General features: G+C 52.2%; 2 protein-coding genes across 3 annotated transcripts in view; one reads left to right on the forward strand and one right to left on the reverse strand.

Moving 5' to 3' along the window:
• The window catches only part of MICU1 (mitochondrial calcium uptake 1), a 109,903-nt gene extending 109,747 nt beyond the window's left edge, over positions 1-156 (reverse strand). Inside the window, exon 1 of one of the 2 annotated variants that reach the window (XM_050898915.1) lies at positions 39-156. The gene's annotated coding sequence lies outside the window, so the exon portion shown is untranslated. The remainder of the gene's footprint in view (positions 1-38) is intronic. The other variant, XM_050898914.1, reaches the window with a different exon arrangement.
• An 8,799-nt stretch (positions 157-8,955) lies between these two features.
• MCU (mitochondrial calcium uniporter) overlaps positions 8,956-13,814 on the forward strand; it is a 96,663-nt gene continuing 91,804 nt past the window's right edge. The window contains exon 1 of the mRNA XM_050898921.1: positions 8,956-9,078. Coding sequence (XP_050754878.1) covers positions 8,956-9,078 — 123 coding nt within the window. The remainder of the gene's footprint in view (positions 9,079-13,814) is intronic.

Genomic DNA, 13,814 nt, shown 5'->3' on the forward strand with positions numbered 1-13,814 from the left:
GCAGGGGCCCGGGGGATGGAGAAGCCATATCACGGCACCTGGAGCCCCGTGTGACCCGGAAAGCCCGGTTTCCCCGGGCAGCAGCTCTCCCTCAGCCCTGGGCCCTCGGCCCCCTCAGCCCGTTTCACGGTAAGCGCCCACCTCCGTGCCCAGAGCCCGCTCCCGCCGGGGCACGGGGAAAGGAAGGGCCGGCTCGAATGGAGGCGCAGCGCCCAGCCGTGCCGTGCCGTGCCGTGCCCCGCCACCGGCTGCGGGGGAGCGAGCAGGACCCCCCCCGTTCCCGCCCGGCCGCACTTACCTCAGCCCCGCTGCCGGCCCCGCCAGAGCGCACACAGGCCCCGCCCCCGCGGCCGCGCTTCCGCGGGCGGTAGCACGCCGGGAGGGGGCGGGTCCGGGGCGGGGTCTGGGGCGGGCGGGGGTGGAGTCTGTGTTGAAGGGGCGGGGCCCGGGGCGGGAGGGGCGGAGTCTGGGGGCGGCGGGGCGGGGCCTCCGTGGCGCCCAGGAGGCGTGTAGAGTCCGAGGGGTCGGTGGCGGGGGGGCGGTTCTGAGCGGCGTCTATATGCGTCCTGGAAGGCCCGTGTGTAAGGTCTCAGGGGCCTATAGACAGGTCCTGAAAGTCCCGTGTGTAGAGTCTCAGGGACCTATGTGTATAGGTCCTGAAATGCTTGTATGTACCGTATGAGGAGTGTTTGTATAGGTCCTGCATACAGGGTCTGAAGGGCTTGTATATAGGCCCTGAAAGACCTGTATATGGGGTCTCAGGGGCTTATATATATAAGTTCTGAAAGACCTGTATATGGGGTCTCAGGGGCTTATATATATAAGTTCTGAAAGGTCTGTATATAGGGTCTCAGGGGCTCATATATATAGGTCCTGAAAGGCTTGTGTATAGGGTATGAGGAGCATATTTATAGGTCCTGAAGGGCCTTTATATAGGGTCTGAGGGGCTTCTATATAGGTCCTGAAAGGGGTTTCAGAGGTGTGTATATATAGGGTCTGAGCAGCCTAGATAAACAGGTCCTGAAAGGGTCTATACACAGGGTTTGAGGGGTCTATATGCAGGGTGTGAGGTACCAATGTGTAGGTTTAAGGCACCAGTGTAAAATGTGCGGGGGTTAAGGCAGCCGTCTATAGGGTCCGTGGGGGCTGCAAGCCCTTGGCCATTTGTCCTGGTTTTGGCTGTGATAGAATTAATTTTCTTCCTAGTAGCTGGTACAGTGTTGTGTTTTGGATTTAGTGTGAGAACAATGTTGATAACACACTGATGTTTTTAGTTGTTACTAAGTAGTGTTTAAGTAGCGTTTATACTAAGTCAAGGATTTTTCAGCTTCTCATGCCCAGCCAGCAAGAAGGCTGGAGGGGCACAAGAAGCTGGGAGGGGACACAGCCAGGACAGCTGACCCCAACTGGCCAAAGGGATATTCCATACCATATGATGTCATGCCCAGTATATAAACTGGGGGGATGTCCTGGTTTCAGCTGGGATAGAGTTAATCTTCTTCCTAGTAGCCGGTACAGTGCTGTGTTTTGGATTTAGTGTGAGAATGATGTTGATAACACGCTGATGTTTTAGTTGTTGCTAAGTAGCGCTTATCTTAAGTCAAGGACTTTTCAGTTTCCCATGCTCTGCCAGCAAGCCGGTGTGCAAGAAGCTGGGAGGGAGCAGAGCCGGGGCAGCTGACCTGCACTAGCCAAAGGGGTATTCCATACCATGGAACATCATGCCCAGTATAGAAACAGGGGGGAGCTGGCCGGGAGGGGCGGATCGTGACTCGGGAACTAACTGGGCATCGGTCAGCGGGTGGTGAGCAATTGCATTGTGCATCACTGGCTTTTTTTTCTCGCCTCCCCCTTCCTTTTTTTTGTTATATTCCTTTTCATTACTATTATTATTATTATATTTCATTGTTACTATTGTTAGTATTATATTTTACTTTAGTTATTAAACTGTTCTTATCTCAACCCATGAGTTTTACTTTTTTTTTCCCTCCTCCCCACCTCACTGGGAGGGGAAGGGGGAAGCGGCTGCGTGGTGCTGAGTTGCTGACTGGGGTTAAACCGCGACAGGGGAGTTGGCCAGGAGGGGTGGATCGCTGCTTGGGAACTAACTGGGCATCCGTCGGTGAGTGGTGAGCAATTGCATTGTGCATCGCTTGTTTTGTATATTCTAATTATTTTAGTATTATTATTGTCATTTTATTATTACTATTATTATCATTATCATTCTTTTCCTTCCTTTCTGTCCTATTAAACTGTCTTTATCTCAACCCACAAGGTTTTTTTTTTCAATTCTCTCCCCCATCCCCCTGGGTGGGGGGAGTGAGCGAGCGGCTGCATGGTGCTTAGTCGCCGGCTGGGGTTAAACCACGACACCATTCCTGCCATACCCTATTGAATCTCCCCAGTTTTATTTCTGCAGTAGGTAATTCTCTCCCTCCGGGCAAACAATTCACATGCCGGAGGGGCTTCCCGCTCGCCTGCGTCCGTACCTGGAGCAGACAGGTGATGGAGGTGCCCTCGGCACTGAAAAATGTTTTGAGAGATCTACAAACCCAGCACAAGAAGAAGGGAGCTCTTCCATCGCTGTAGAAATGTAGAAAATTTGATTTTTCAGGCGTGATCACCTAAACTGCAAGTTCTTTACTAGCATATGAACCGAACTGCTTTCTCTTGCTTTTTTTTTTTTCCCCTGGCATATCTGATTGAGCATTTCCGTGTGTTTCCGATGATAATTCACTTTAAAAACCGAAGGGATTATCTCATGAGAAATGTGTCTTGTGAGCAGGTAACTCTGCGGGGTCCAGAACAGTTGCTGGCTCCAGACCTGCGGCAAGGAGAGCTGACACTGCTGTAGTGTGGCACGGCCTGAATTAGCAATGAAATAGAAATCATGGCCTGTTATAACTATCCCTCACCCTCCGAGCTGTGCCCGCAAGCCTGGCCGGGCAGTATTAACCATGTCCTCCCATTTCTGCGTGGGTTTCCTCCCTAGGCTATTGAATTTACAAACAAAATCTTCATGGGAGGGTTTATTTTTCCCATTCACCATAGTATTTACAAAACACTAGGGGAAATATTTCCACTGAGCTGCCAGCTTGACACCTCCCAGCACCACAAACTTCTCACGGACTGGGGATAGCGGGGAAGGGCTCAGGATGATGCCCGCAGGTAGGAAAACCTCTCCTTAATCAAGATAGAAAAGATATCTGTGCCCTGCTGCCGCCGTGACAGCACGTCCTTCATACTGCCTGCAGTGCTCCCCCCGAATGGAAGGTGCTGCCTGCCCCTGGAACGCACAGACGTGGAACCTGGGTGGAGAAAAGCATCATGAGAGGAGAGAAAAAGAGGAAAGGGAGGAGAGGGAGGGAGGGAGGAAGGAAGGAAGGAAGAGAAACAAGTAACGAGTGATAGGATGAGAGGAAATGGCCTCACATTGCGCCAGGGGAGGTTTAGATCGGATATTAGGAAAAAATTCTTCACCGAAAGGGTTGTCAAACACTGGAACAGGCTGCCCAGGGAAGTGGTGGAGTCACCATCCCTGGAGGTATTTAAAAGACGCGTAGACGTGGTGCTTAGGGACATGGTTTAGTGGTGGACTTGGCAGTGTTAGGTTAACGGCTGGACTCAATGATCTTAAGGGTCTTTTCCAACCTAAACGATTCTATGATTCCATGAAAGAAGAAAGAAAAAAGAAACTAAGAGAAGAAAATAAAAGAAGAGAGGAGAGGAGAGGGGAGAGGAGAGGAGAGGAGAGGAGAGGAGAGGAGAGGAGAGGAGAGGAGGAGAGAGGAGAGGAGGAGAGAGGAGGGGAGAGGAAGGAAGATAGATTACATGTACAGCACATTTCCATGTGGTAACACTCCCCAGAGTGGTTTTATCTTCTACCAATGAATATGAAGACGCCTGGATCCCGGATGCAGTGTCCCATCCTGCATTCCCTGAATCCGGTGCCCAAACCGGCGCTGGCAGTGGAGCTGGGAGGGGGTGCGGGGGCAGAGGGGATGCTGCGGTGGAGCAGCAGCTGCTGCAGGCTGGTGGTGATTTCGACATCAAAAATCCCTGGGAAGCTCGTGTTGCTGTTTCAACCTCGTCTTTGAAAATGCCTTAATTTCTTATTTGGGGTGCTTTAGCACCCCAGGAAATTTGGCGTCTCCTTTTTACGAGACCAAGGGCAATGGCAAACGCTCCTGCCTCTGAGAAGAAGCAGGCAGCAAGGCAGCCATGGTTTTATTCATCCTTCCAGGGGCTTTGCTCCACGCATGTGGCGCAGGGACCTCCCCGGGGGTCAAACACCTCCGCAAGCCCTGGGGCTTACCTGGGCTTGGGGAGACCTTGCAACAACACAGGGGTCCAGCAGCAGTGCATCCCTCCCACAGCACCCACCTTTTAACGGCGACGGGTGCTGCCCAGAGGTGCAAAACACGATCGACCTTTCTATGCAGGATTTATCGGAGAGGAAAGCAGCACCAAGGGAATCACGCCAGCCCAGCAGCGCTGTGATTTCAATTAATCTCAGGCACTGATAAGATTTAAACATCAGGAAAGCGCACGCCTCAGCACCTCACCCAAAAGGGGCTTTTTTGGACAGCAGAGGAGCTGGGAAGGAAATGAGACACCTTGAAAATAAAAGTGGCTGGGTGTCATCAGCAGCCGGGATTTGGGGGAATAAGTGTTGCTCCCCCAGGACAGAGCAATGCCTGGGAGTCCCCATCCCAAACGGTTCCTGTGGCAACAGGGGAACACTGTATTTTTTAGCCGTCTCTGAGATGGGACAGTCCCAAAATGAAAACTTGGAGGCTAAGTTTTGAACTGAGAGAGGGACCCCAGCAAACCCGGTGGAGAGATGCTATTTTCTCCAGGGTCGTGGGTGGACGCATGGGCTGCTGCGGCCGTGCCCGGCAGCTCAGGAATGGGATGGCAGCAGGAAGGGAAAATGAGAAAGGCACGCCTGGGCCATGTGTGCCTTGGCATCTAGATCAGAGGGAGGATTCACTGCTGGGGAGGCTAATTTTAGGTATTTTAATTTTAGTTGCTTCCAGATGCCTCTTAGGTTGGCTCTCTTCAGGCTTTAATGAACCCCCATTAAAAAATACATTTTCTGGAGGCATAAATAGACGGCGATTGCTCTTCAGGAACATGGGAGGCTGCTGAATCCTGCCACTGCCCTCCTGCAGTGAAAACGCTACAGGGATTTCTGGGACGAACCTTTTGGCGAGGCTTAAGGTGATGCCAGAGACTTGGAGAGGTCGCTGCGGGGCTGGGATGCAGCGGCATTCAAAGGTCTGGCCAGCTCTGATGGAGACGCCGGACCCGAAAGGAGATGGGAGGAGAACAGGCCGCAGCGAGCAAATGCTGGTGTGTTTGGGTAATTTGGGGTTTACGGCCAAGGTCCTGCAATGGGACAGGGCCCATCATTTTGCAAGTATCACAGCCCTGGACATCTGTAGGAATAAAATAGGGTAAAGCCTAAATTTAAATAACACGAAGAAAGTGATGAGCCTGTGGACAAAAAGACCATTTGGGGTTTTTTTGTTCCTAGCCGGCTTATTTAATCTGAGCACTTTGGGGCTTGCTCAGGTCTGAGCCAAAGTGTTGGGTTTGCCTGTGGCGCATCGCACACTCGCTTTCTCTTGAATCAGTATTTTATTTGCAGGAAGACAGCATCCATGCCTCCGTCAGCAGTGTCGGGATGGTTGATGGGGGTTTGAGGCTTTAGCTTTCCACTTCAGTCTTTCCCATGGCAATAATGCTAATTGCGAATGCTGGCGTGCTTTTCCCTATCAGTTCTTCTCAGGAGCAGCTTTCCAATATTCAGCTGGCTGTAATTATAAGCACCAGGAGAAAGCCTCGTTAAATACATTATTTTATTTAGGTTTTCCAAGAGTGGAAGATGCTTCTAGCCGGGTACCGGGAGCTATTTGACCTAAAAAGACGTGGTTTCATTTTGGTACCGATATCCTCACCCCTTTCGCCCCCTGCACTCTTGGGAAGACGTTCCCTGCCGGCTCGTTTAATTGCACAGGGTATTGATCTCGGGGCTCGCATTTAATTCCCATTTCTATGCGTTGTAATGAGTGCCCACATGCTCAGCACGGGTTTGCTAATGAATTATTGGCCTTTCTGCTGCACTCGGCCTTTGCTCACAGCCCGTCTTCCCCCACTTCTGTCAAATACTCCCTGGAAATGTTTAAACTCTGCCTAAATTATGACTTCAGCTGAACACTTCCAGCTCCTCTTTGAACAGAAATAAATATATAATATGACTGGCTGGAGGAGTAGGGGATAGGAGAGAGCAGCCGGGGCAGGTCTGGCAGCCCAGGGTCTGCTGGATGTGCCCGTCCTGCCCTCCCCGGCAGCTGCCAGCACCAAGCCCCCATAGGAAACCCCACGGGGAGGGCAGCGTGGGCTCATCCTAAACATGTCTCTGCTCACCCAGCCAAAAAAAACCATTAAGTTGGGTACTTCATGGCATGAAGAGGTGGCTCTGCCCCGAAGTGCTGCTGGGGCTGCATCGACCTTCTGCATCCTGGGAACTTCCTTCCTCCCCCTTTCCTGCCTTTCTAATCTCCCTTTTCCAGCTCCTCCGGGCTGCATTAACCCCAGTTTTGCCATTTTGAAGCTTTTAATCCCATTGTGTGGGGACGCTGCAACCCGTATCGAGGAGAGGCTGATATGCCCGGAGAGGGACACCCCGTCTGTGATCCATGAGGCAGCTCTTCGGGCAAGATGTGTGCAGGAGCATCTTCCAGTGCGGATGCTCCCGGGGTCATTGCAGAGGGCTGTGCTGCACAAAATCCTTATTTTAAAGTATTTTTCGTCCTGCTGTCAATTTTCCATGTGGAAGGAGAGGGAAATACCATGAGCAGGGGTTGAGCAAAGGTTCGACTCGAATTTGTCTTCGCAGGCGCTTGGGCTGCATGCCCTCAGGACTGGCTGTCTCCTGCCCGTCTCGGGAACATTAGTGTCTTGAAAACAAGCCACGGTCCTCCAGCATTTGCTCTTTTTGACCTGGGAAACCCTCAGAGGTGGGTTTTGCTGCTTGCCCTCCAGCAGTGGAGCTCAGGGCAGCTGCTGCAGTAGGTCTCCTTGATCTTGCAAGAAAAAGGAAATTAATTATTGAAGTGCTAAATGTGTTACGCTGGAAACACCGTAGGTAAATCCTTCCAGAAGGACACAATTGAGACGCGACGGCTTCAACCATGTTTTTCCGACCAACAAAGAGAAGGAAGGGAAAACCCATCCCTGCAGGAAAACCCAGCCAGAAAGGAGCCCGTAGCCTTGCAAACTGGCTCAGGAGGCTTTGGGTGGAGGATTGCTCAGGGATGAGCTGTGTGGCTCCAAAATTCCATTGCTTGGGGAAAAGCTGAGAACGACCCTTCAGCATCTGAGCAGATGTGAAGGCAGCACTTGGGAAAGGAAGGGGAAGGGGAAGGGGAAGGCAGCTGGAGGGAGGTGGGGATGGAAGGAGGAAGGCACCGGGGTGCCGCCGTGGTGTGGGTGATGGCTGAAGCACATCCATGTCACCCCATCACCTGGTCGTGCTCCCCTCTGTATTTTTAGAAGGTCTTGGTGGCAAACAGGGGTGGTAAATAATAACTGGAGTCTCTCAGCCCACGTGTTCCTGATGATTTTGGCAACCTCCAGCCTCGTCAGTTTTGTTGCCGTTAATTTCCAGTGACTCTCCTCTCCCCAGCATCCTCCTCTCCTCACCTTCCAGGAGAAGGTGTGTCCCGATCGCTCCATGCAGCGAGGACCCAGGCTCCTCGACTTCAAAAAATAATAATAATACAGGATCCCAGCTGCTTTTAAGCCAAGGCACTTCGTTTCAGTCCCAGCCCTAAGGGTATCACTGCACGTGGGAACTGCTTGTGCATTAATATTTTTTCAAAGCTCCATTTTCTAATGAGCAATTCTGGGGCCACTTCCAGTATTAAAAGCGATAGGCTAATTTCCCTTTCAGACTACTCCTTCCCAGGAATTAAAAAGGAGCTGCCGGCAGTATTGTAACAACTCCCAGGCTGAAGGGAAAAGTCTTTTCTAAGAAAAATAATCCAAGTAAATCACCTTTCAAGAAACAACTGAGCATGTATTGCTTATTTAGCTCAGATGCTGCGAGGTCTACGCTGGCAGCCTGGCCCACCACATATGCATGTACACCTCTTGCTCTGCTATATATATTTTTTTTTTTTTTTTTGATCGCCCACTTTTTATGCCATTCATCGAAACTGCCATTGGGGTGGGATGTCGGTTTGGCCCAGCACCCCAAATCCCTGTGGCCTCCCCTCCGCTGCATCCCCAGGGCCGTGGTGGTGCCTTTGTGGCCTTCCTTGCTGCACCCTGTCACCCTGCACCCTCTCCCTGGTGCACCCCCTCCCTGGTGCACCCTCTCCCATAGTGCACTCCACCTCCTGCACCCTCTCCCCTAGTGCACCCTCTGCCCGGTGCACCCCATCTCCCTGCACCCCCTCCCCCGTGCACCCCATCTCCCCCCCCCCCCAGCGCACCCTCTCCCCGCTGCACCCCGTCTCCCTGCACCCTCTCCTCGCCGCTCCCCGCACGCTCCCAGGCCCGGCCCCGCCCCCAGGGTGACCCCGCCCCGCCGGCCCCGCCCCGCCCCGCCCCACCGGCCCCGCCCCGCGGCGCCCCTGCTGAGGAGTTTCCCTGCCCTCTAGCCCGAGCGCGGCCCCGCCCACCGCCGGCAGGGGAGGGAACGTAGCGGCCAATCACCTCTCCGGGCAGGGCATCCGCGCGGCTCCGATTGGCGGTCTCGGCCTGGCTTGACGAGCCCCGGGCCGGCGAAGGGGGCGCTCCGATTGGTCGCCGCCGCCGGCCGGCCCCGCCCCGCCGCTCCCTCTCTCCCCCCCTCTCCCCTGCCCCCCCCCCGCCCGGGCGGCAGCAGCAACCGCCGCCGCCGCCGCCACCGCCGCCGCAGCGTGAGGCGGCTCCAGCGGCGCGATGGCGACCACGGCGGGCAGGTCGCTGCCGCTCCTCCTCTGCCGCCGCCCCGCCGCGCTGACGGCGGTCGGTTGCTTCCCGGCGCTGGGGCGGCGCCGCCAACAGCAGCAGCGACACCGGACGGTGAGTGAGGCGGGAGCCGTGCCCTTCAGGCGGCGGCCGGCTGAGGCGGGCGCGGTGCCGGCAAGCCGCGGGCGGCGGCAGGGGGGGGGCGGCCCGGCTCCCCCCTTTACCCCCGTTCCCTGGGAGGCGGCGGCCCCCGGCCCGGCCCCGGCAGCTGCGCGTTATTCTTGGCGCCGTCACCGAGCGAAACTTGAGCGGGGCGGGCAGCGGGCAGCCGAGCCCCCGGCTCCGCTCCGGCAGCGGGCAGCTCCCCGGCCCTCCCGCCGCCGCTCTGCCCTGGGAACAAGCGGTCCGTCCCCCCCGCCTCGGCCCTGCGCCGTGCCGCCTCTTTTCCCCCCTCTCTTTCCGGAGGACGCGGGAGCGGCCCGGCGCAGCCCGCCGTACCGGGGACGGGTTCCCGGGGCGGGGGTCGGGTCCCGGCGGGGCGCGGCCGCCAGGTGGCGCGCGGGGCCGCCGAGAGCGGGGGGGGGGGGGAGCAGCGGGGGGGCGGCAGTTCCCGCCGGGGCGTGGGGCGGGGGAGCGGCAGCAGCGACCCGGGGCACCGGGGCGCGGACAGGAGAGGGCGAGCTCAAGTGCCCAGCGGATCTTGGCCTTTTTTTAAATTTTTATTCTTTTCCTCTTTTTTTTTTTTTTTTTTTTTTTGCCGCTCCCCCCTCAAGGTCAGCCAGGGGAGAGGCGCTCGGGGGGCTCCCCAAATCCCCTCCGCGGCGGTGTCCTCCAGGTTGGTGCGGCTTGTAGGAGAGGGAGGGGGGCAAAAAAGCGCCAGTTTTTGTTTGCTTCCCCTGCAGAAGCAGCATGCTTAATGGCTTTGCCAGAAGAGAGAAGACTCGCAGCACATGCGTTGCTTACTATGTGTCTTAGGGTGGAAAAAAACTGTAAAGGCAGCAGGTTGCGTCTTGGAGCTCGAAAGATTTGCTAAAAATACTGGGAGGTTTTTTCTTTTTAAACTAAGGGAACAGTATGTAACCGTGGGATATTCTTCTAGCTTTTGCCACAATCTGTTTTATTGCTGCCTATAAAAAAAGCTGCCGTTGGAGGTGTGCACCTGTCGCTTGCTTGTTGTTTTGCTGAAGCAACTCATCACGAAACTACGTAAAGCCACCAAAATCGTGTATTAATCGGGTGATGGAGCAGGGCTCTGAGCTCCATTGGAATAGCAGATATAACGCTGGGTCCCTAGGGTAGTGTTTAAAGAGCAGCTAAGCGTTTATGCCTTGTATCTTCAGGGTGCCGGTAGTTCCAATGGTGTTGATATGTTTTCACAGCGATGGGATGCCAGAGGTTCTGTCGGTATCGAGTGTCTCAATTGCATCAGTCCCGTATTTGCAGTGCGGTCGTTCACATGTGTGAAGTGTGACTTCTGCAGTGTTGACTTCAGACTTTGTAAATACCAGTCTGACAAGTGAGGCCACCAGTACCCTGGATTCTGGTCAGGTGTGGAACAGCCTTTCCAGCTTTTGTAATTATCATTGAAGTTGTCTCTTTTAGCAGTCTGGCCCAGAAAATAATGAATTATTTATCTAAATTTAAGTTGACCTTTGTGATTAATTTAACAGAGACTCAGATTCATGCTTGATTGCGCTAATCAGGCTAAGTGTAGCAGTAAACATCCAAGAAGGTTAAAAACAACCGTTAAAAAACATCCCGAATCTTTTCTGTTTGTCTGGGATGCTTTGCTGCTGCTGTGGCCCAAGCTGAGTGGACATTGCTGAAGTGTGGGCACGCTCAGGAGCACGCTAAGATCGTACTGTCAAAGCCGTCTCCTTCAGGTGCTTGGGGAAGGAGAAGGATTTTGCTTGTGTCCCGTGGACTGATGATTAGAAAGCTCTTCTGACTTTAGTACCGGTTGGGTTATGCTGTTTGATTTTTGGCAGCTTGGCTGTTGGCCATTTGTGGTGTTGCAGTGATTAGTTTCTGGGGTTTTCTTCTTTTCAACAGGGAGGTTGTACGGAAGTCAGTTGAATAGGTGTTGAATGGTGAAGTGTCCCTGTTAACCTAGTGATCAAGTGAAAGCTTGCTGTGAGCAGGTCGGGACCCAGTATCCTAACTGGTCCTTTTGACAGCATCTGTAACGTGCTTATTTATCTCCTCACAGAAAAGATGAGTTATCCTTTACCATTGGGCTGCACTTGAGAAACTGTGTGGACCACTGGGACAGAGTAGAGACCCGAGAGCTGCCGAATCCTAGAATAAATGATCTCCAAGGAGAAATTACAGGAATTGGAGCTCTTCATAATAAAGAGAAAATCAAAAGGAGGTTGCTGCAAAGAGGAAGCAGAAAAACAGAAAATCTCTGTTGGGTAGGAGAAGTAGTAATGGGCTTACAGTGTGAGAAGAGGGATTTGCTTAGGTGCTGGGAATCTTTTTACTGACAGTAAGAGTAGTGAAATGCTGAATTATTTCCTGGGAAAGCTGTTCAGTCTTCGTTGTTGGAGGTGGTTAGGACAGGTTAGACTCACATCAATCAGTTATGGCTGATGAAGAAATGATCCTGCTCTGTGATAGGACTGGACCGTATAAGCTTTCTGAGTCTATAGATTATATTAGAAAATAGGTAGGAAGAGTTTGTATAATATAGGTGTAATTAATAGGGTGATTATATTAGGTATGTCTGTGCAGTATTGTTTTTAGTACAATAAATTCTACTTGGTTACTTCTCAGGATGGCTGGTTTCTAGCAGAGGTGATAAATTAAATGGGCTTTCTTGAAATAGGGCGGAAATGCTAAATGATCTTATGGATGAGTTCTTTCAAAAGGGATATAAAATATACTGGAAGAGGCTGGACCAATTGACCAGACTACTGCGAGAGGACAGTACTTTAAAACAAACAAAAACCCCCCTCCAGATGGGTAAAGTGTAAAGAATGAGGCTGTGATAACATCAAACAGTAGGGAGGGCAAGGAGGTCCAAACTCTTGAATAAATACTTGGTTTATGAAGGGTCAGATGGGAATACAGTAATATGGGAGACGTAGGGCTTGAATGAAGCATTCACAGCTTACTTAAGAGTTTTGAAAGCTGAGAGAGTTGGGAAAGATCAGCAGGCTCAGCATGTAGATGTGGGGTTATGGAGGAGACAGCGAGTCTTCACGTTCTGTCCTAGCTGAACAGTATCACAGGGTGTGAGAGATCTTGGGAAGAGGATGCAGAAAATTTGAATGAGAAATTCACTTATTGATCTCAGAATAGGAAGAAGCAGGCAGGAGGAAGTGTTTCCTGCTACTTGTCAATTTCCCCTCTGAAAGTGATGATGTTGTGCCTCGCAGGATGACTGTGCAGGGTAAGGAGAGAGCCAGTTGGCATAACCATGTAGAAAGTGGGGCTGGAGCATCCTTAGTGTTGGAAGAATATGGCAGAGCTGAGTAAGTGGACTTATAGCAGAAGTATCAGAGGTTGCATCTCTTTCCACTCTTCCAGTCCGTTACACGTATGTGAGAGTGGAAGAAGCCTTGTAGAGGAAGAGAGGGGAGAGAGTTAGCAAGCATGTTTGGAGAAACGTAGGCTGCGGGGGTTGTAATGTCAGGGGGAATGAGTAGATGGCTACAGCTTTGGAGATGAGTATGGCTGAATAGTTTGTAGAACGAAACATCAATAGTACTGGTGTTTGTTTTAAACTGATGCTTGATGTGCTTCCTCGTTGGGAGGGAACTGTGGAGATCTGATGCACTGCTGGGAGGTTGCGTGTGAAGGCGGGAGGTGAGAGAGGCAGTTTGGTTAATTGGGTCAAGGTAACTTCTGCTGATAGGAAGACCAGAAATGGCAAAAGTCGGTATCAGCAAGCAAGATGAGGTGGAATAAAAGCATTGTGTGTGGTTTCTTTTCCTATACGCCAGCTACGTGCAAGAAATGGCAAAGGATGGAGAAGCAGTAGGGGTGGTGGGGAGAAGCCTGGCTGGTGCTGGTCAGCAGGGACTGTTACAAGGTGTGCTGTGGGGGTATGAATGCACAACCCTACGCACTGACTTTTTAAGCAGTGGGATGGGGATCGAGCCCTTGGTGGGTGATTAGGTGGCACTTCTCAGTCTAGCGGTGGTTGCTAGGTTATCAACTGGTGGGAAGCACAGCAGCCATAAATCGCGATACTACCTATTAATTAAGGCCTTCGTCCTGCAGTAATTTCTAGTGCTTAATACAAAAATTGCTGCTATTTTCCTGTTAGACAGCTTGCCCTCAGAGGAGCGTGGAGAGGGAATTAAAGTGGATGTTCCTCAGAGGAAACTTCTTTACGAAGCAAGGGAAGCCCTTTCTTTGACTCCTACTTGTTCCGGGTGCTGTGGGTGTTGAGGGTAAGCTGCCAAAGGTGAGAGCTCCACACTGCTGAGATGCAGTGGGGCTGGGAAGCAGTCCTTTGTGAAAAAGGTTCACAAAGTAAGCTATAAACATTTTTCAAATACGCGGTGATAGACAAAGGACTTAAATAAAATGTTCTGCTTTTGCATGTTGAATGCCTAATCTTCACGGCTTTCTTCCTGCAAAGATTAGAGTCTCTTGTTATTGCATTTCTTAGTGCGTGTAACCAGTGGTTGAGTTATGTTGGATCAGAATGTAATCAGCTGGTTCAGATCTGGAAAAAATACGTGTAGAAAATCAAGGGCTCGGCTGTATGTGGTGTTCCTATGGTAGTTAATCCTGGCATTTCTGGATAGATCAGGAATAACGACTCCTAGTGACTTCTTCTAAGCCTAAGAAGGAAAAACGGAACCTAACTGAACTGCGGCCAAATTTCAAGTTACCTG

Source organism: Gymnogyps californianus, chromosome 6 (assembly GCF_018139145.2).
Source record: "Gymnogyps californianus isolate 813 chromosome 6, ASM1813914v2, whole genome shotgun sequence".
NCBI lineage: Eukaryota > Metazoa > Chordata > Aves > Accipitriformes > Cathartidae > Gymnogyps > Gymnogyps californianus.